The sequence below is a fragment of the Callospermophilus lateralis genome, chromosome 8 (genome assembly GCF_048772815.1).
Source record: "Callospermophilus lateralis isolate mCalLat2 chromosome 8, mCalLat2.hap1, whole genome shotgun sequence".
Lineage (NCBI taxonomy): Eukaryota > Metazoa > Chordata > Mammalia > Rodentia > Sciuridae > Callospermophilus > Callospermophilus lateralis.
In genome coordinates this window covers 39,318,205-39,340,371 of record NC_135312.1, presented here as the reverse complement: position 1 = coordinate 39,340,371, position 22,167 = coordinate 39,318,205, and the positions used below count along the sequence as shown (strand labels likewise).

The window sequence follows — 22,167 nt, the reverse complement described above, 5'->3', positions numbered from 1 at the left end:
AAAACAAATAACCTAATCAATAAGTGGGCAAAAGAACTAAACAGACATTTCTTAAAAGAAGTACAAATGGCCAGTAAATATATGAAAAAACATTTACCATCTCTGGCAATCAGGGAAATGCAGATCAAAACTTCACTAAGATTTCATCTCACTCTAGTCAGGATGGCGATTATCAAGAATACAAACAATAATAAATAGTAATAACTGTTGGAAAGGATGTGGAAAAAATGGACAATTGTGCATTGTTGGTGGGACTGCATATTAGTACAACGACTCTGGAAAGCACTATGAAGATTCCTCAAAAAACTAGGAATGGAATAGCCATGTGATCTAGCTATCCTATTCCTCAGTATTTATCCAAAAGAAATAAAATCAGAATGCTGTAGTGACACAGTCATATCAATGTTTATAGCAGTACAGTTCATAATAGTCAAGTTATGGAACCAGCCCAGATGCCTGTCAATAGATGCATAAATTAATGAAATGTGATGTACATACACACACACACACATATATATATATAATAGAATTTTACTCAGTCACAAAGAAGAATAAAATTATGGCATTTTCCAGTAAATGGATGGAACTGGAGAGCATCACACTAAGGGAAATAAACCAGACATAGAAAATCAAGGGTTGAATGTTTTCTCTCATATGCAGAAGCTAGAACAAAATAAGGGGAAAGAAAGTGTGTGTAGGGTGTCTGTTATCATAAAAATGGAAGATCAGTGGAGTAGAAGATGCAGATCAAGAGGGAAGGAAAAGGGCCCTGGGGTGGCTCAGGGGTAGAGCACTCGCCTAGCATGTTCAAGCTCTGGGTTCGATCCTCAGCACCACATAAAAATAAATAAATAAAAGAAAAGAAAAAGGAAAAAGGACAGTAGTGTACCAGTATGTCAGATAGCTTTAGTTAGGAAAAATAGAAATAAATCCACGCATTTCTAAAGAAACTCCAACAAAACTAAAAAAAAAAAAAAAAAAAAAAAAAAAAAGAGGGAGGGAACAAAGATGAGAAAGGGGAGGAAATGTGGAATGAGTTACACCATGTGCATGCATAGATATAATGAATTCCACCTTTATTTATATCTGTAAGGCACCAATTAAAATTAGATAAATAAATGAGTAAAAAGGAAGACAAATAGAGGAGGGCAAATGGGAAGGGAGGAGGAGGGGGAAAGCCAGGTCACTAGGGCCTAAAGTGAAGTAAATTAAATTCTGGACATGTATGATTTTGTCAAAATGAACCCAATTAGTATTTATAACTATAATGCCCTAATAAAAAAGATCTTTCAAGGAAAACAGAAAAATATAAAAAAATCAAGGTGGTAAATCTGTGTTACATATATTTTACAACAATAATAAAGAAAGTACATCTAAGGGCTGGGGATATAGCTCAGTTGGTAGAGTGCTTGCCTCTGATACACAAGGCCCTGGGTTCAAACCCTGGCACCACAAAAAAAAGGAAAAAAAAAAGTACATCTGAGAAATGATGAGTTGAAGAAAATCATATCATGTCAGAAAGTTCATTACTCAGTCATCCAATCATTCAACAAACATTGAGTTCCTACTATGTATTAGATATGTTTTAGACACTGGAGACACAGTAATGAACAAAATGGAAAACAATCCTGTTATTCCCATGCATTTTAGAGTGATGAGATAGATAATAAATAAAGTTAATAAGTAAAGCTTACAGTAGATAAGATGGTAACAATTTCTACGAAGAAACAGAAGGCAGAGGTGGGGGACTGGGTGAATGCAGTGTGGCTGGAGCAAACAGAAGGAAGGGGTGGGGAGTAAGAGTGGTTTAAGATAAAGGGAGGCAGGGCCCATCATGCAGAACCATGCAGGTCAGTATGCAGAGTGTACTCCATAGCTCTCTAGGATTAAATCTCCATTAGACTCAAAACAATAGTTAAGATCCTTTCATATCACATTGAGAAGAATTTGTTTTTTCATTCATTACATCAGTGCAGGCAGAGATTTCCTCTGTCCTCAAGATTATCTATTTAAAAATTCATACAAGTAGGTACTTATAGAGACAACACACACACACACACACACACACACACACACACACACATATATGCGCACACATGCTCAAAATCAAACAGCTCAGAGGTACCAGGAGCCTTCTTCTTGCCTAATTCAGCTTTGTGGCCTAAGTATTTTTGTCCTATTTTCTTAGGAAACAGACTCTGGGGCAAAATTTGTATGGTAATTCTTTAAAGTAGATGGGATGGAATCCTGGAATAGCAAGAGTAAGGGGAAAAGGAAAATTGATGAAGGAAGGAAAGGAAGCAAATACAAGAGGATCCATGACTGAACTGGCCATGGTTTCACAAGAAACACCGCTTGTTATTCAATCATTCGACAACCTGAAGAAGGCTCGACAGCACTGTTGCTGCTGGAGATAGTTAGCAGGGGAGAGTCTGGGTGAGGGGTGCATCTGCCAGTTCTTTTCTGTCTCCTTATGTCTCATTGGCCTTAAAGTTTTTCTCAAAGAATGTCAATCACTCTTACTTCCAGATGGTGTCCTCTGGTTCCTCTAGGTGGTCATGAAGGAAGCCAGGGCCTCCTGCAGGCCAGTTGGGGTTGATCTTGGTAAGGAGCTGCTGTAGCTTGCATGGGCATGATGTAATCATGACAAAATTGTCTTCCCCAGGGAAATCTAAGGAATCAGCAGTCCTGGGCCAGCAGTAGCTCAGAGACTCCATTGAACAAGTGGCCAAGGCTTGGTTGGGTGGTTGGAGGGCAGGGTGCAGGTAAATCTTGAGGGGCATATAAATACATCTGGTTCCCCTGTCTACATAGAAGCATCCTTTTGGAGAAAAGTTGAAAAAATAGTAATAAATATAGTAATAAAGCAAATATATAATTGTTTAAAATTTATAAAGAGCTCATCTCGTTTATATTCCATGAAAGCCTAGTGAAGTATGTGGTATTGTCCCTATTTTGTATCAAGAATTCAAGACCCAGAGATGTTAACTGCTTTGCTATGGCTAAGAGGTATAGTATGACTTAAATTGCAGTATTTCATTCTACAAGGAAATGAGATGCTTACCTTCTGAATCTGTACCAGTGCATTTTCAAAAGAGGAAAATGGTAATAAGTACTCTTCAGTTAATTTCTATAGAATGTGATTTGAGGTAGGTTCAGAAAGGCTTTCTATTGCCAAATTCTCATTGAAACAGAGTTCCATTGAGGAGTTAGCTCCACATCCTCTGAGGTTCTTTCTCTCCTCTTTTTCTAATTTTTTTGTTTGTTTTTTAGTTGCAGATGGACACAATACCTTTATTTTATTTATTTGTTTTTATGTGGTACTAAGGATGGAACCCAGTGCCTCACGTGTACTAGACAAATGCTCTACCGCTGAGCCACAAACCCAGCCCTCTCTCCTCTTTTTAAATGCAGACTTTTCTTGGATGAGTTTGGCCACTTAGTCATTCATCTCTTGGAGGAAGAATGGGCTTATTTGCTCATAGGAAGAAGTCAGTGAGTTCTGGATGGGGACAGAGAGAATGAAAGCCAGAGAGAATGGGGAGACTATAAAAGGCAAATTTACTCTATGATTTTTGCTATCCATTCTACCTTTCAGGCCTTTGTCCATACTTCCCCTCAGGAAGAGAGAACATTCCAGAATTGCTTCTTAGTAGGCTGATTTAGCCTGAAGGGCTTCTGGCTGGGACACTTCTGGGAGGGGACTACAGGATCTTGTCCCAGTTACACTGCTAGCAGGTTTCTATAGGCTGGTCGTGAATGAGGAACAGTGCTTTGTTGCGGAGTATCATTTCTGTGTTGCTGGTCACTCTCAGAGAGGAGCCTGAGGCCTTAACCATTGAGTGCCCTTCTCTACTTCCCAACAAGTGATATGAAATGTGTTGAAACAATACTTAAGATAATTGTTTTTCACAGACAGCTTTTACATAGGGGTGTGTGTGTGTGTGTGTGTGTGTGTGTGTATCTTTATTTTATTTGGTTTTTTTTAATGTGGTACTGAGCATCAAACCCAGTGCCTTACTCATTCGAGGCAAGCACTCTATCAATGAGCCACAACCCCAGCCCCTACACAGGTCTTTTTTGTTGGCCATTATCTCCCTCCTCTGAAAACATTTGGTAGTGTTTGCTTTCTCTGTGGATTCTTGAAGTCAAATTCTAGCAGGGACTTGGGAACAAGGTATCACATTCTCCATTAAAAGAGCTAAAATTTGTATTTTTATCTTCTATCATTCCTAATTTGCCAAAAATGTAGCTCCTTTTTGTGAAGTCAGCGAAATGATTTCACCTTTGTTGCCTGCTAAGAGTTGCAAAATTGTTGCTTGGCCAGATTGAAAAAAAAAAAAAAAAAAAAAAAAGCAAGCAAGGAAAGAAGAAAACAAAATAAGTTTTAAAATAATGTACAAATTTTGTGGAATATTTTGTTACTAGGGGCAGAATTTATAACAGCTCAAGCAAAGAGTGGGCATCTTAAGTAGGCACTGATTTGAGACGTGTGATTTTAATTTTTTATTTTTTTGTAGAGAGTTTGGAAGGCCCAGCATTGACCTGTTTTTATTATTTATATTGGCTCCCTTGATGATAGACAAACAGACCTAACCTGGGGCCAACAGAACCACAGGAAATTTAGGTCACGGATAGTTGCATTTTAAAAACTCTGGATTTTAGAGGCTGCTCCATCATTGTCATTGATTGATGATAACATGACAACAAGAGCTCTTAAATCATTAAAGGTGGCCAGATAAAGACAAATGGCTGGCGGTTTTGTTGGATGCACAGTTCCCAACTCCCCGTGGTGTTCTGTTCTGCTCTCGGAAGAAGTCACTTGTCCCTCATTTCATGCGACTTAAGGCCCTGCTAGCCTGTTTACAGAACACAGCTTCTTAAACTTGGCAGTTCTGTTTGAAGCACAGCATAACATCATTTCCCGAGAGATGGGGAAAAACATTACAAAAAAGTTTATATTCCCCCTGAAACATATGTGCATTTTAAACTGAGCAGCCTTTGAAATTGTTCTTTCCATCTCTCTCTGAAATCAGGACCTTTCCCTGTCCCCTTAGCCAAAGGTATGCATAGCCCAATGAGATTATTTGATGAATCCTGTAAGCTTCTTGTGTTTTCCTGCTCTTGCTTTGGATAAATGCTAATCTGTAATAAGAACTCTAAGTAGATAGCTCTGTTCTTCCCAGGACACAGGAAATATGGCCTGGTATAATGGCATTTTAAAAACTTTTTATTGAAGTAAAATATAATATAGAAAAGTACAGCTCAATGAATTTTTACTAACTGAAGACAGCTGTGTAATCAGCACCCAGATCAGCCTGGAAGATTACCAGCTACCCTGGAAGCCCCTTTTGCTGCCTCACAGTTGCTCCCTCTTCCCATGGGGTAGGGATTTTTAAAAACATAGATTATTTTCCCCCTGCTTTTTATAGTTTGAACAAGTGGTATTGTATAATATGTTATTTTTTATAACTTTTTCATTCAACATTGTATTTATTAGATTCATTGATTTTCTTGTTTTGTGAAATTGTAGAGCATTCATTCTCATTGCTACATAGTATTCCATTGTGTGAATATCTCACATTTTTTTTTAAATCTGGTGGCATTTATAATGGGAGAGACAATTTATTGAATGTATTTTTGTGTTCATGAGGAATTCACTATACCTCACTGCCACAGAGTAATTTGTTTCTTGGACACAGAATGCCAGTTTGTTTCTGGTAGGGATTAAATATGGGAAAATTTGTATTTTGAGATCAGCCTCTCTGAACAAGATCTTAAAAAACATAAACCAATGCCATACTTACTTATTTTTCTTTTATTTTGTATTTTAACTGGACATATTTAATCCAAAAAGGGAAGTTCAGAGAGGATAATACTTGAGTTGACTCTTGAGACCAGGTGAAGAGGCAGAAGAACATTCTTAGACAGGGAGATAAGCCTATGCAAATGCTCAGAGGCAAATGGAAAAAGTTCAGAAAGCTGAATTGGGATCTATGAAGAGAGGATTCCTGATGGATGAGGGCCACAAGGGTAAAAGGAATGTCTGTGTTAATGGTAAGGGCTTTATCAGGAAGCCTTTATTGTCACTAAATAAATCCAAATAGATCAAATTTTTAGAATGAGGTAATGATATTTGCAACTTTGGTAGTAGAAAAAGGGTTGGAGAAGAGAGAATGGATATTAAAATCATCAGTATTTGGTGGCTTATGTCCTGTGGCAAGGATAAGGAAGATACTGGAAGAGTCCAAATTTTTTATTTGACCAGCTGGAAGAATAATAGTACTAAATGATAATATAGGATATACAGAAGAAGCTCAAATTTTGAGATATGAATATTGATTTCAGTTTTAGACAAAGTGAATTAAAATTGCAGGTGAGATATACAATGGAAAAGTCTAAAGATTGGATTTGGAACAAAGGAAAAAATTTGGCTAGAGATGATGCATTTATGAATCATATTATTTAGTATTCAAGTTAAAGTGTTCTGTATCAGAAGAACACATACAGTGACGCAAATAGGATCATTTATTTCACTTTTATGCTGTGGTCTAGAAATAATTGGGTGCATTGACATTCATTTGGAAACCTGTGAAGAGTTCAGGATCTTCAGGGGCTATCCCAGACCTAATAAATTTAACAAAATTCTCAGGTAATATATATGCACATTAAATTTTGAGAAGCCCTGATGCAGGAACCTATCTTCCTTCTATCTTGTTGCTTGGCCTTCTTCTCTAAGAATATAGTTGAAGCTGGTTTGCCACCATTTTTCTACAGTTCAGCTAAGGGAAGTTGAAAATAATAAACTTTCCCATTAGGATGTAACATTTTGAAATTTATTAAATATTAATATGAATATGTAATATTAGAAATTAGAATAGAAAATTAAAGATATTATTTTATTCCTTTACAAAGTAATAGCCCTTTACATGCTAATGTAAATAACATATTTTATGAAAAGTAACTATTTTCCAAAATAAAAAAGAAAGCAAGTATAACATTGGTTTATGTTTTTGAAAATCTATTAAATGTCTTATTGCTTGAAAATAGCTGGCTTCTTGTATTTGCTTCCTCATTTAATATGCTGCCATATTTTTTTGGTTGAAGTGTGTGAAGAAAATTCAGCCTCATGCAGATACATAGTTAGAAAAGGGAAGAATATTTTGATCGCCTTTTCAGATGTTTATAGACATCCTTTTTTGATACCATATTTAAACTCTATTGATAGTGATCTCTTAAAGGTAAGTTGTGATGTGAAACTGGAAACCATGAATGAGCTTTTTGTACCTATTTACTTTACGTACACTGGCTTACCTTTATTTTGTATGGATCTTTTCTCCTGTGCCTGGTCATTTGGAATGCATTGGTCAATTGAATTTTATAGATCTTCTGAATGTTGATACATTTTATTTTACAGTTCAAAAAAAAATCACACTTTAACATCACCACTTATCTCATCAGAAAAGTCTTTAAGAATAGAGAATCTGGCAATGACAGATACAAGTTTTCCAAAAATTCAATTTTTGCTTAAAAGCCAGAATTTTGTCATTTACAATAAATGCATCAGTTGTTTTCCTTGAAGGAACAGGCTCACTTTGCTCAGTTTTGAGAACGTGCTTGCCAAATACCCAGCTCTTAATAATCACACTTTCTCCATCACTATTTCAAATAATGGGATTTTGCAGGAAGGAAGCAGTGAGTTCAGTTCATAAGTCAGACAGTTGCACTAGGGCTTTTTCTAGAGATAACCACCATATGGTAGTATGCAGCAAAGTGCTTCATATATGGTTTCCTTTTTGTCACAGAATATGAAAAAGATATTTAAGTATTGAGAGTTCATAAGGTTAATAATTTTACTCTCATCAGGGACACTTTTCAGTGAAAATTAAATTCTTCAGTGAAACCATATTTTTTCAGAATTTTAATTCCAACTATGAATACATAGCAGAGTGTAATAGTAACTATTAGCATAGTTTGGAGCCACAGACTTAGTCTGCGTTAAGTTATTGGCAATTTCACCCATTATGCTTTTGCAGTTTTAGTACAAGTGTCCACACAATGGAAAAGGCAAAGAAGGTTTTGGTATTATTATAAAAATAATTTTTACCTCATGGACCTGTTGATAGGGTCTCAGGGATCTCAGGGATCTAAGTGCCCCACTTGGAAAACCACCATTCTATGTGATCATTCTGGGTCTGATAAATGTTAGCTTAGGAGACTTCATGGTTTTGGACTGAGTAGTTGTAGGCAAAATCATTAATTAGAAGGTTTTAATTCTGAAGTGTCTTGAAGCCTTCCCTTTCTATCATATCTCTGAAAGTACTCACTGGCTCTAGTGGTACAAAAGAAAGAAGTACCAATGAAGTCTTGTTCACACTTGCTCTTGCTTGTTCTTGCAGTCATTTGGCAAATATATATTGAGCCCTACATCTTGCTTTGTTTTGTGCTGATGTACTAGATCACTCAAGACTGGATAATTAATAATGAATAGAAGATTTTGGCTCATACTTCTAGAGTCTGGGAAGTCCATATCAAGGTGTTTGCATCTATCAAGGGCCTTCCTGCTGCATCATCCTCTAGTGGAAGGTGGAAGGGCCAGGAGTGAACAAGAGGTGGCAGAACTCACCTGTTTATAGTAGCAGAAATTCCACTCCAAAGGTGGATCCCTCTTAAAGATCCATCTCTTAGTACTGTATTAATGGCAATTAAATTTCAGCATGAGTTTTAGAGGGGGCAAACATTCAGGCCTACCACGGGCCAGTTCTCTGCTCTGGTGCAGTGGCTCATACCCTACTTCACACAAACCACCGACACTAACTTCCTACTGTAGCTCCAGCATATGACCACAAACTTGGTGGCTTAAGACAATAGACATCTATTACATTACATTCCTGAAGGTCTTACTGGATTAACATGAAGATGTTATCAGAGATGTATTTCTTATCAGAGGTTGTAGGAGAGAACTTGTTTCTTTTCCCCTTCCAGCTTTCACAGGCCCCTTGCATTTGTAGTTCTTTTTCCTCCATCAAAGCCAGCAACACTGCATCTTTCTAACCCTTCATCATCACATCTCTCTGACCACAGCAGAGAAAGTTTCTCTGTTTGTAAGCATTCATGTGATTAGTTTGGACCTACTCAGATAATTCAGGTTTATCTCCCCATCTCAAGATCTATAGCTCTGATCACATCTGCGAAGTCCCTTTTGCCATATCAAGTAACATATTCACAGATTCTAGGGCCTGGGACATGGGCTTCTTTGGAGGCCTATGATTATTGTACAGTCTTAATAACTGCATATTGGATATTTATTAAAGGAATGAAGGGAGCCTTTAACAAGGCTCATTTCTTAGAGCCTTGATCTTCCCTGATATTAGATGCTAACTATTTTAAGAGTTAGCTGAGGTGCACCTCTTCCAGGATTTAGGTGTGTTTCTAAACTAAATGTACACTTCTGTTAAAGAACTTATTTCTAATACTGTCATAGCAGTTGATTCCTACCACCGTTCTCCAGTGAGCTCCTTTAATTTTGTGTCTTGCTTTGTTCTTGTATTTCCAGAGCATAGCACAGGCTTTGGCACATATTGTGTGCACAATAAATATGTATGATGTATTTGTTGATGAATGAGTACATCTATGATTATCTTACACATACTAATTTATAGTTTTGCATATTGCTAGAGTATATAAAAATAAGCCCATTGCCCAAAGAAACAGAGTGGCTTTAGTTACAGGAGTTTAAAGCCTTGTGACAGGTTTTAGGTAAGTGATGTTTTGGTGCAGAGGCCCTTGGGCACTTTCTTGGGTCCTCACTGGCAACATCCCATATGCCTGTGCACATCGTGGCCGGGAGGAGTTTCAGAGATAGGTTCTGTAGCCGTGGCGTGGAGTTTTGACCACTGTCTCCAGGTTCTGGCCTCAGAGAAGCAGGTGTGGGGCCAGCCTGGCCTGGCCTGCCCTGCAGTCATATGGAGTATGCTGCTCATGCCAGAACAGAGACTAAGCTTCTCAGAGGTGTTGTAATTCAGCCAAAAAGTCAGCTTTTCTAAAGATAACACATATTTTACAGAAGGCTTTTGTGTGGAGTCGTTGGGGACTGATTCAAGAACAACAGGAGCTACAGACTGCAGACAAACAGGGGTCTGTTCACTCTAGACTCAGCTCTAGTTCCCTGCTCCTACTAGGAAGCCCGTTTATATAAAGTGACTGAGAAACTTCATCACAGGTACTTTACAAAGAAGCCATTTTCCCCTGACTGTGGTCATGGCTTGCTGTGCTTCTCTGTTTTCAGTGATGGTATTTAATAATGTTTATTTTTCCTTTGACCTTTTACTAAGGGCTGCAGTTGAGTTCTGAGGTGTAGTTTCAAACTCAGTGTTTGTAGGCTCTTTCCCTCCTTTGAGACGACTTCCTATTCCTAGAAGGTAGGCTGTTACTCCATCAGCCCTCCTGACCAGGTCACCTGGTGGGGGAATGGTAGCAATCACAGTTGATATTCATAAGGGGCTTTGTGCCGAGCACTGGGCTGGGTGGCTTACTTTTGTCATTATATCTCCAAAACAACCTGATGAAGCAAATCTGTGATTGTGTATTCCTAAATAAGATAAAGTGTTTTCTGCTAAATTAGTCCTCAGGAAAGAGGGTGTCACCTTATGTTAGAATCCTTCCAAAGACTGTGCTAGTGCTTTATTCTAAACCACAGATAGTTGAAACAATTTCTCTCAATGTTATACACATGTTGTTTTGTTATCGCATTGCCTAATAATCAGGTATTCGTGGTGCTTTTTCCATTTTACAGATATATAGCTTCTATATAGCCTCCACCTTATTCTTATGATATTACATTGTGTAGTACATTCCTTAAAACTATGGAACCAACACGGGTACATTAATATAAACTATAAACTCCAGACTTTTCAGATTTTATTAGTTTTTCCTCCTTTTTTCTCTGATCTAGTATCCCATCCAGGATGCCACATTACATTTTGTAGTTAGGGTTTTTTAGTCTCATTGGCTATGTGACAGTTTTTCAGTTGATCCTTATTTTTCATGATCTTGACAATTTTGAGGAGTGTAAGTCAGGCATTTTATACAGTGTTCTCAGTTGGGATCTGTCTGATGTTTTTGTTATGGTTGGGCTTGAGTTATGGGTCTGGGGAAAGAACACTGCAAAAATGAAGTCCATGGTTAGGGATAATAATATGACACCACTGGTTATGTCAACCTTGTTCTCCTAGATAAGGTCAAGTTATTTTGATCTTGTCTTTTCTATATTCTCCTCTTTAGAAGCAAATGACTATGGGCATATACAATTGATTGGGAGAAATAAGCCCCACCTCCTAAGGAGAGAGTATCTACATAAGTAATTTGGAGTTTTTAAAGGAAGGCTTGTCTCTTCTCCACATTTATACTTATTGATGGATGGATATCTTTTATATACTTTATTTTTATTTAAAATTTTTTGTTAGTTGTAGTTGGACACAATACCTTTATTTTATTTATTTATTTTTATGTGGTGCTGAGGACTGAACCCAGCGCCTTGCAGGTGCTAAGTGAGTGCTCTGCTGCTGAGCCACAACCGTAGCCCGTATTGTATACTTTAGGTTTAAACAAATACAACTGTTGTTCAAATGACCCCAGCTTCAGTCATTTGGAAGTCTTTTAGTTGGTTCCTGTGTCTTTCATTTTTTGAGCATTTTCTTGATTTCTGCCTCTAAAGTTGGTTCATCTTGTGTTTTTCCTGCACGATCTCTCGAATCAGTCATTTTTCTGGAGATCGTGGGCTTCTTTTCTTGGAGAATGATATTAGAAACCAAGGTCTGGCTACCAGATGTGCTTATTGCTACTGAGGTGCCATGACTTTCAGATCATTTCAGTGGGCAAAATTAGGAAATGTGCCAACCCACATTACACATGCACCTTTAGCTATTTCTGAACTTGTTCATCCTCATCTATGGTAAAGCTTTTCTTTGCTGAGCATTTAAATTTTGCTGAGTAGTGAATATTAAGAATACCAATGGTAAAGTAAAAAAAGGAAGGGGAGGGAGCGAAGAAAATGAAAATGAAGATCTGAGCAAAATGTCACTCATTGCTCTACCCTCTTCTAGTCAGATCATGTCATTTTAGAGATGAAAAGATCCCAAGAAGTCAAGGAACTAGTTAATGAAAGAATCAGGATTGGAATCTCACTTTCTGAAATGGAATCTCTCTCTCTCTCTTTTTTTCCTCACCATACTTTATGCCTCTGGTTTGTATTCTTGGCTTTGTGTTCAACTTAATTTTTGGTTTCTGGGGTTGCAATAAGAATATTTCAAATGTAAGTTTTGAAATTGGTGTGTAGCATAAGTCTGCTAGAGTCTCACTGAGGGGGGATCCTACACTCTGGCCCCTATCATAGACCAGTGACTTACGTGAAGTCCAGAAGGTCAGATGTTAGTGTGTGAAAACTTACAAATGATTGGTAATTATCTTACCCTGGTTTACTTTTTCAAATGGTCTTTTAGAAAAACTTTCTACTCTGGGGAGAGAACCACAGGGCTCCTATAGGTTAGATACTTAGGTATATACCTGCTTTTTAGAAATGGGATATAAAGCAATGAAGGGAAGTGCTCACTGACATCCAAGGAGTTGGAGAGTCAAAAGCAAAAATGCAAGGGCAGTCTTCGTGACCCTTTTTGAACAGGTCAACCATATGGCTCCTTTTGTTTAAATTACTTTGGCAGCTAGTAAAGCAAAGAAAGAGCCCCTGAGGTTTCCTCTCTAGACACTCTGGGTGATGGGACAGTCATAGAGTGCCTGCCGCCTTTCGGCCTTGTTACTTGTGAGGAGCGTATTTGTTTATACTTGGTAAATCATCCCTGTCACCATATGCCAGTAAAATCTCTGTTCTTTTCCATTTTTACCTTATCCAGTCCAAATACTTAACATTTTGTTTTTGAGTGGTACACTACGAACATCCAAGACTTTCAGTGGAAATAAATGGCAACAGATGTTTTTCTCTGTGTATGTGTTTATGTGCATACAAAATATAATTGGGAACCTTAACCTCAACATGATCTATCCAATTTGTCCAGGTGTAAAAATGACTAGAAAAGCTCACTTGGCATGCTCATCCCAGTATGGAACAATATTCAGCTGTTTACTGTTAACTTTCTCTTGAGAGTTTCTACAAGTCTTTGCCCATCCCAGTACTCTCTTATTCACCTCGCTCGACCTATACAAAATAGTGGCTGCATATACATGCACACATGTACATGACATATACACACCCCAGAGGCCCCATGGCACTTACCACTGGCTACTGCACTATATATTTTCTTCTTTAGCTTTTTAATTATCTGTTTCTCCCATTAGAATGTAAACAAGGTGAAAGCAGGGAATGTTTGCTCACTGTTATCCTTAGATCTAGAATAGTAGCTGGAACTTAGTAGGTGCTCAGAGAACACTTCTGAGGTAAGTTGCAAGTTGTGATAAATATAAATACAAATAGTGGAATTTAATCTTATGGGGCTGTTTTATAAGTGAAATTAAATTATGAGTTTTAAAATTAGAATTTGTCTATTCACCAAAAATTTATGTTAGGATTGAGTGTAGTTCCTTGGGAGTTATGTAGTTATTCTAGTAATGCAATGCTATAATCACATGCAAAAAAAATTGAAAATTCTCTGCTAAAAATCACTGAAAAAGTTGATGGAGAGATAAAATATATATTTTTTTAAATTTTAAGGTGAACTACCTTTACATTCCCTGAAACAAATCTAGAGCCTTAAGTGACATTACTCATTTTTACTTCTTATTAATAAAATTTAGCAGAAAATGACTTTGTTGTTGAAAATATATTCTGAGCAATATTTTCCAGAGAATATTAAAAAAGAATATTAAATAATATGCTGGAGGCCTGGGTCCATCCCGCCACTAGCAGACACCCACTGGAGCTCAGGCCCAGCCCAGATCTGCCTCTGCCCACCTGCATGAGACCCAGGCCCAGGGTAGATCTGGGTCTGCCAACCCCCTACCCCCACCTAGCAGCGCAAGCCTAGCCCACCTTCATCTTGGGACACTCAATAATACAATCAATAACTTAGACTTAACTGACATGTATAGAACATTTCATCCTTCAACAAGCAAATATACTTTCTTCTCAACAGCACATGGATACTTCTCTAAAATAGACCATATAATATGCCACAAAACAATTCTTAGCAAATACAAAAAGTAGAGATACTACCCTGCTTTCTATCAGATCATAATGGAATGAAACTAAAAAACAATGACAAAATAAAAAATAAAAGCTACTGCAATACCTAGAGACTAAATAATATGCTACTGAATGAACAATGGGTTGCAAAAGGAGGAGATTCAAAAATTCTTAGAGGTAAATGAGAACATTGATAAAACATATTGAAATCTTTGGGACACTATGAAGGCAGTACTAAGAGAAAAGTTCATTGCATGGAGTTCATTCCTTAAAAGAAGAAAAAGTCAACCTAACATTACACCTCAAAGCCCTAGAAAAAGAACAATAAACCAACACCAAAATTAGTAGAAGCAGGAAATAATTAAAATCAGAGCTGAAATCAATGAAATTGAAATGAAATAAACAATTGAAAAAATGAGCATAGATGCAAAACTTCTCAATAAAAACAAAAAAAATGGTTCTTTGAAAAAATAAATAAACTTGACAGACCCTTAGTCATGCTAATGAAGAGAAGGAGAAAGAAAACTCAAATTACTAACATACATGATGAAAAAGAAAATATCACAACAGACATTACAGAAATACAAAAGATATTAGAAACTATTTTGAAAACTTGTACTCCAATAAAATAGAAAATATTGAAGGCATCAACAAATTTATAGAGTCATATGATTTGCCCAAATTGAATCAGGATGATATACACAATTTAAACAGATCAATTTCAAGCAGTAAAATAGAAGTTGCTATCAGAAGCCTGCCAACCAATTAAAGCCTAGGACTGGATGGATACAAAGCTGAGTTCTACAGGACCTTTAATGCAGAACTAATATCAATACTCCTCAAATTATTTCATGAAATAGAAAAAGAAGGAGCACTTCCAAACTCTTTCTATGAGGCCAATATCACCCTGATTCCAAAGCCAGGTAAAGACACATCAAAGAAAAAAAAATTTCAGACCAATATCTCTAATGAACATAGGTGCACAAATTCTCAATAAAATTCTGGCATCTCGAATACAAAAAAAAAAAAAATATCAAAAAGATAGTACACCATGATCAAGTGGATTCATCCCAGGAATGCCAGGTTGGTTCAACATACAGAAATCAATAAATGTAATTCATCACATCAATAGACCTAAAAATAAGAATCATATGATCATCTCAATAGATGCAGAAAAAGCATTCAACAAAATACAGCACCCCTTCATGTTCAAAACACTAGAAAAACCAGGGATAACAGGAATCTATCTCAACATGGTAAAAGCTATCTATGCTAAACCCCAGGCCAACATCATTCTAAATGGAGAAAAATTGAAAGCATTCCCTCTAAAAACTGGAACAAGACAGGGATGCCCTTTTTCACCACTTCTATTTAACATAGTTCTTGAAACACTGGCCAGAGCAATTAGGCAGATGAAAGAAATGAAAGGGATACAGATAGGAAAAGAAGAACTCAAATTAGCATTGTTTGCTGATGATATGATTCTATACCTAGAAGACCCAAAAAGCTCCACCAGAAAACTTCTAGAACTAGTAAATGAATTCAGGATACAAAATCAAAACCCATAAATCAAAGGCATTTCTTCATATTAGTGACAAATCCTCTGAAAAGTAAATGAGGAAAATTGCCCCATCTACAGTAGCCTCAAAAAATAATAAAATACTTGGAAATCAACTTAATGAAAGAGGTAAAAGACCTCTACAATGAAAAATACAGAACACTAAAGAAAGAAATTAAAGAAAACCTTAGAAAATGGAAAGATCTCCCTTGTTCCTGTGTAGGCAGAATTAACATTGTCAAAATGATCAAACTACCAAAAGCACTATACAAATTTAATGCAATTCCAATCAAAATCCCAATGACATTCCTCATAGAAATAGAAAAAGCAGTCATGAAATTCACCTGAAAAAATAAGAGACCCAGAATAGCTAAAGCAATGCTTAGCAGGAAGAGTGAAGCAGGTGGCATCACTAAACCTAGAAGGTCCAAAAATTCCACAAGAATACTTCTAGAACTAAGAATATATGAATATATATGAATTCGGCAAAGTAGCAGTATATAAAATTAACAATGATAAATCAAAGGCATTTCTGTATGTCACTGACAAATCCTCTGAAAGGGAAATGAGGAAAACTACCCCCATTTACAATAACCTAAAAAAAAAAAATACTTGGGAATCAACAAAAGAGGTAAAAGAACTCTACAATGAAAACTACAGAACACTAAAGAAAGAAATTAAAGAAGACCATAGAAGATGGAAAAATCTCCCTATTTCTTGGACAGGAAGAATTAAATTTGTTAAAATGACCATACTACCAGAAGCACTATGCAGATTTAATGTAATTCCAATCAAAATCCCAATGACATACCTTATAGAAATAGAAAAAGCAGTTATGATATTCATCTGGAAAAATAACAGACCCAGAATAGCTAAAGCAATCCTTAGCAGGAAGAGTGGAGCAGGTGGCATCGCTATACCAGACCTTAAACTATTCTACAGAGCAAAAGTAACAAAGCCAGCATGGTATTGGTGGCAAAATAGACTGGTAGACCAATGGTACAGGATAGAGAACACAGTGACAAACCCATATAACTACAGTTATCTTATATAAGACAAAGACACCAAGAACATATATTGGAGAAAAAATAGCCTCCTCAACAAATGATGCTGGGAAAACTGGAAATCCATATGCAACAAAATGAAATTAAGCCCCTGTCTCTCACCATGCACAAAACTCAACTCTAAGTGGATCAAGGTCCGAGGAATTAAACCAGAGACCCTGTGCCTAATACAAGAAAAAGTAGGCCCACATTTCCGTTATGTCAGATTAGGCCCTGACTTCCATAATAAGACTTCTATAGCATAAGAATAAAAATCAAGAATAAATAAATGAGATGGATTCAAACTAAAAATCTTCTTCTCAGCAAAACAGTCAGTCAGTGAGGTGAATAGAGAGCCTATATTTGGGGAGCAAATTTTACCACACACATCAGATAGAGCATTAATCTCTAGGATGTATAAAAAACTCAAAAAAATCTTAACATCAAAACAACAAATAATCCAATTAATAAATGGGCCAAGGAATTGAACAGACACTTCTCAGAAGATGATATACAACCAATCAACAAATATATGAAAAAATGCTCAATATCTCTAGCAATTAGAGTAATGCAAATTAAAAAAAATTCTAAGATTTCATCTCACTCCAGTCAGAATGGCAGCTGTTAAGAATACAAACAACAATAAGTGTTGGTGAGGATGTGGGGGAAAAGGCACACTCATACATTGCTGGTGGCACTGCAAATTGGTGCAGCCAAGATGGAAAGCAGTATGGAGATTCTTTGGAAAACTGAGAATGGAACCATTTGACCCAGCTATCCCACTCCTCGGGTCTGTACCCAAAGGACTTAAAAATAGCATACTGTAGGGACACAGCCACATCAATGTTTATAGCAGCACAATTCATAATAGCTAAAATGTGGAACCAACGTAGATGCCCTTCAGTAGATGAATGGATAATGAAAATGTGGTATACATACACAATAGAATGCTATTCAGCATTAAAAGAGAATAAAATCAAGGCATTTGCAGGTAAATGGATGGAGTTGGATAATATTATGCCAAGTGAAGTTAGCCAATCCCCCAAAACCAAATGCCAAACGTTTTCTCTGATACAAGGAGGCTGATTCATAATGGGGTTGTGTCGGGGGGAACATGGGAGAATTAGATGAACTCTAGATAGGGCCAAGGGGAGGGCAGGGAAGGGAGAAGGTTTAAGGGGGTAGGAAAGATGACGGAATGAGACGGACATCATTATCCTAAGTACATGTATGAAAACACAAATGGTGTGATTCTACTTTGTGTACAACCAGGGATATAAAAATTGCCCTCTATTTGTGTAATATGAATTGTAATGCATCCTGCTGTCATATATAACAGATTAGATTAAAAAAAAGAATGCTGCAAAATCTGAGGTGATTCTATTAGGAAGGGTCAGCATTAATTTGTGTATATAGATCTGCCATATTTGTTTATTTTTTAAAAATTACATGATTTTACAATATATTATTTTTATTTAGAATTTCAAGTGTCTGAAATACTTAACATTTTATTTTTAAAATTAGTGGACTCTTGTTTGTTTAAGCAATAGTAACCAGCCATTTTACAAAACTAGAGCTCACAAAACAACAACTTTTATGACAAACTTCTTGCAATATTCTCTCTAGGAAAAATAAACAGAAATAAAAATAGCATGGTCAGTGAGAATCATAGACTTGTTTGCAAGCTATTTTTGGACTAATTGTGGTGCATAAATTGTGTCTTTGTATGAGATTGACATATTTTCCTATTATCACTTTCTATTTCAGAGCATTGGGGAATCATCAATGTCTATTGTATTAAGTCAGCTGCTACCTATGATTAAGCCTTCAACCCAGAGGACCAATGATGACTATAACCTTGAGGAGCTGCTGATCCTCCTCATATATATTTATTCTGTCACTGGAGAATTTGTGGTGGACAAAGACCTGGGAGATACTGAAGAAAAAGTGAAGAAAGCATTGGCTCAGGCTTTTTGTGAGGAGTCCGAGTTGTCACCTTTGCTTCAAAAAATAACAGGTCAGTGTTCGACAAAGTTATAGGACATAAACACCAATGATATAGAAAACAGAGTTAAAAGTAAAGGCTATTTCAAGAAGAGGATATAAGCATCTCCCTTGGCATCATTCAGAATCTCTTGAGGCCTGAGGAATGCCAGCCACCTGCAGGGTCAGGTTTTCACTGTGGTGTTTTTCTTTTCTAGTTGTGGTAGTGAAATGGCTTTCTTTCTAAATGAGCATCAGAATTCATTTTCCTTATGAGAATAATGTTGTCTTTAAGGAAAAAAAGAAAATGTAGCACCTTTTATACTAAGGGTTTCTATTGCATGTTTTTCTTGAGATTGTCACTTCAAACTTAACACTTTTTTTTTAAGGATGTTATACAATGTTACAGGGTTGAAAATTGCCATTTTCAGGAATAGTCTCATATTTTGTCTTTTCATACTTCATTTCAATTTGAATTAATTGTTATTATCCCAAATGATGCCCTAACATTATAGCAAGTAGTTTATGTCAGTTTGGGGGAAATATATAATTAAATATCATAACATCTGTTTTCATTTCCAACAATACCTATGATATAACTCATAAAAACACCCATTTGTGTATGTTTGTCAAATTCAATCTAGTCCTTTTTAGTTTGGTTAAAACATATTTCTATTCCTATGGATTGAGCCCAGGTCTGGGAGTGAGAAGTTATTAAAACTTATATGTAAAACATAAGTACTTTAAAAACAGCAAATTTCCCTTTGTTCATGTGTATGTGTGTGTGTGTGTGTGTGTGTGTGTGTGTGTGTGTGTCTGTGTGTTCAGATGCATTCAGACCTCTTCATTCAGAAAGGCTCGACTGAAGCAGATTGAATGTCCTCCACTTTCCCCTTGTCCTGTGTTGGTTCTCTCTGGGAAAGCCTCCAGACTTCTCAGAAGCAGACTGTGTGCCATAAACCATGGTGTCTCCTGCATATGTGCTTTATTTTGTGACCACTGCTAACCTTTCCTGTGGTTGGTTTTGGAAAGTGAAACCCTGATGAGATGGAAACCAAAGTTTCCACAGAAATGAAACATTTCCTTGCTTAGAATAGAGACTGTTGTCCAGCCTCAAATCTACTTGAGCAAAACTTGTGGAATTTGTTTCCATTTCATTAAGTTCAGCACTATATGTGATTACATGGGTTTGTTTGGCTATAAATGAATATTGACTTAAGAAGATTTGTACAGTACTTAGAACAGAGCTTTAATTTAAAGTAAATTTGAATGCTAGGTGAATTTAATTGGAAGTTCTTCTTAAGAGCATAATTTCAGAAACAGACAACAAGGACGGTATATTTTAACTGAGGTCATTTGGATAGATTTTTATAACGTTTGTATGTTTCCATGTTATTTTTGGAAGTAATGTCATGCTGTAAGAGTGTTCTTTTAGCATTCACTAAAGGTGTTCATTGACCCAACAGTTCCTTTTTTATTAGTTTCTTTATTTATGGTTGTTCAGAATATTGCATTTTCTTGCTTTTAAAATATGTTTGAGTTCATGTTTATATTAGAAAAATTTTTGTAAGCTCAAAATTGAAGATTAAAAATAAGAATTTGTGGAAATTTTAGTATCTTTAAATTTCAGAGATATTTTATAATGTTAAGTATACATTTATGCCTGGATTAACTTTGAGTGTACAGTTTAAACAGGGTGGAGAAGTTGTGTTACTTAACTTTCATAAAGGTGAACTAACTACTCAAACAGACTCATGCACATACATGTACATACACACACACACAGAGAGAGAGATGTTTATCAGCCTCTGTAGACACCAACAGGACTTTATTTCTGAAGACAGACTTTTACATGGCCAGTGTGGATATGCCCCTTATTAAATATGTTGAGAAGCCAAATTTTCTAAATAGAAGGGTTTATATTTACAGTTAAGATGGCTGAGAAGAATGTGGTACATCTTGGGATAAAAAGTAGTAGCATAATATTGGGTGATTCAGTTTTGTGAAATATATTGGGATAATTGAATTACCTTTCAAATGTGCTCAGCATATCCTGGAACTAGGTTAACCTGGCTTTTATGAAGAACTTGCCTACAATGTTGGGTTTACATTATTCCAGTGTACATTCTTGACTTTCGTGTTATTAAGGGCAGAATTTATTTTATGCCTTGTGCATATTTTGTGGTTGATGAAAATTTTGTTAAATATTTTTGAAAACAATTAATACAAGTACTCTACTTTTTATGTGTTTCTGCAGTTTTCCCTTTTACCTGTGGATAGGATCAAGAAAGTAACCCTTTTTCTGTACTTCTCAAGATTAAGACCATTGTACTTTGAAGTTACCATATTCTGTAACTCATGGTTGTTTTATGCCATGTGTGCTCAACTGTCCCATGAGGTTCTGAATGGAGAATTAATATTCTCATTAACATTTTGGATATTGTCTGTGCTTTTTTATCTGTCTATATTAGCTACTTGTAGATGTTTTCCATACCTTCCTGTTTTCATACATGAGTCCTCTTCATTTTGGCACTGTTATAAAGAAATTGAACTATTATTTCCAGCCATTGAAATCTAACAGTTATCTAGTTTTTTGAAGCAGAAGTAGAAAATTTAAATTCTATTGATTTCAGTAATATCTCTTGACAATAATTGTCCTGTGTTTAAAATTCATAGTTCCCTTTTTTTCTGATCATTATGTAATTTATTTTTGACAGTTTCTTTCGTTTTTCTGTATTCTTTCATCAAGTGGAAAGGGCAATAAGAAGTTGTGATTGGCAAAACAAAAACTTAACATGTCTGTCAATGACATTTTCTTTTTAATCTGTAATAGCTACTTTGGGGGATATTTCTAGAGTGGTGAGCAAAAAAAAAAAAAAATTTTTTCCCCAACTCACACAAAATAACAAGGATTAGCTCTCTGGAGGTTGGGAGTGCGGAGCTGTAAAAAGAAAAGTGGTACAGCCTAAATATGCTGATTAATGTTATGCTTTCTCAGTCCTGCTAAGTTCAAAGAGAGTATCAGTTTCTGTATACGTTAGTGTTTGCAGGGCAGTCACAAGAGAAAACAAAGGAAAACCATTTGAACTTCAGAGAATGAAATCAAATGCTATTTTTAAAGGTCTGTATAGGCTTTGGAATGTCATCATACAGAGAGATCTATCAGAGAAAAATGTAGGGTTTGGATCCTTGATTGAAAGTCCAGGCTCTGATGTTTCCTAGCTGTGTTGTGTGCTTGTGGGCAAATCACCCGTCTTGAACTTGACTTGAAACATAGGTGCCTTATTGACTGCTGTGATTTTACAGAGAATAAAATGATGTTATGTGTGTGAACTAATTTGGGGCCCATTTGGGATTGTCAGTCGGTAATCATTATTTTGAGAGCATTT

General features: G+C 36.3%; 1 protein-coding gene across 1 annotated transcript in view; it reads left to right on the top strand.

Moving 5' to 3' along the window:
* The window catches only part of Scfd2 (sec1 family domain containing 2), a 399,900-nt gene that overhangs the window by 140,843 nt on the left and 236,890 nt on the right, over positions 1-22,167 (top strand). The window contains exon 5 of the mRNA XM_076864547.2: positions 18,563-18,812. Within this exon, the coding sequence (XP_076720662.1) occupies positions 18,563-18,812 (250 nt within the window). The remainder of the gene's footprint in view (positions 1-18,562; positions 18,813-22,167) is intronic.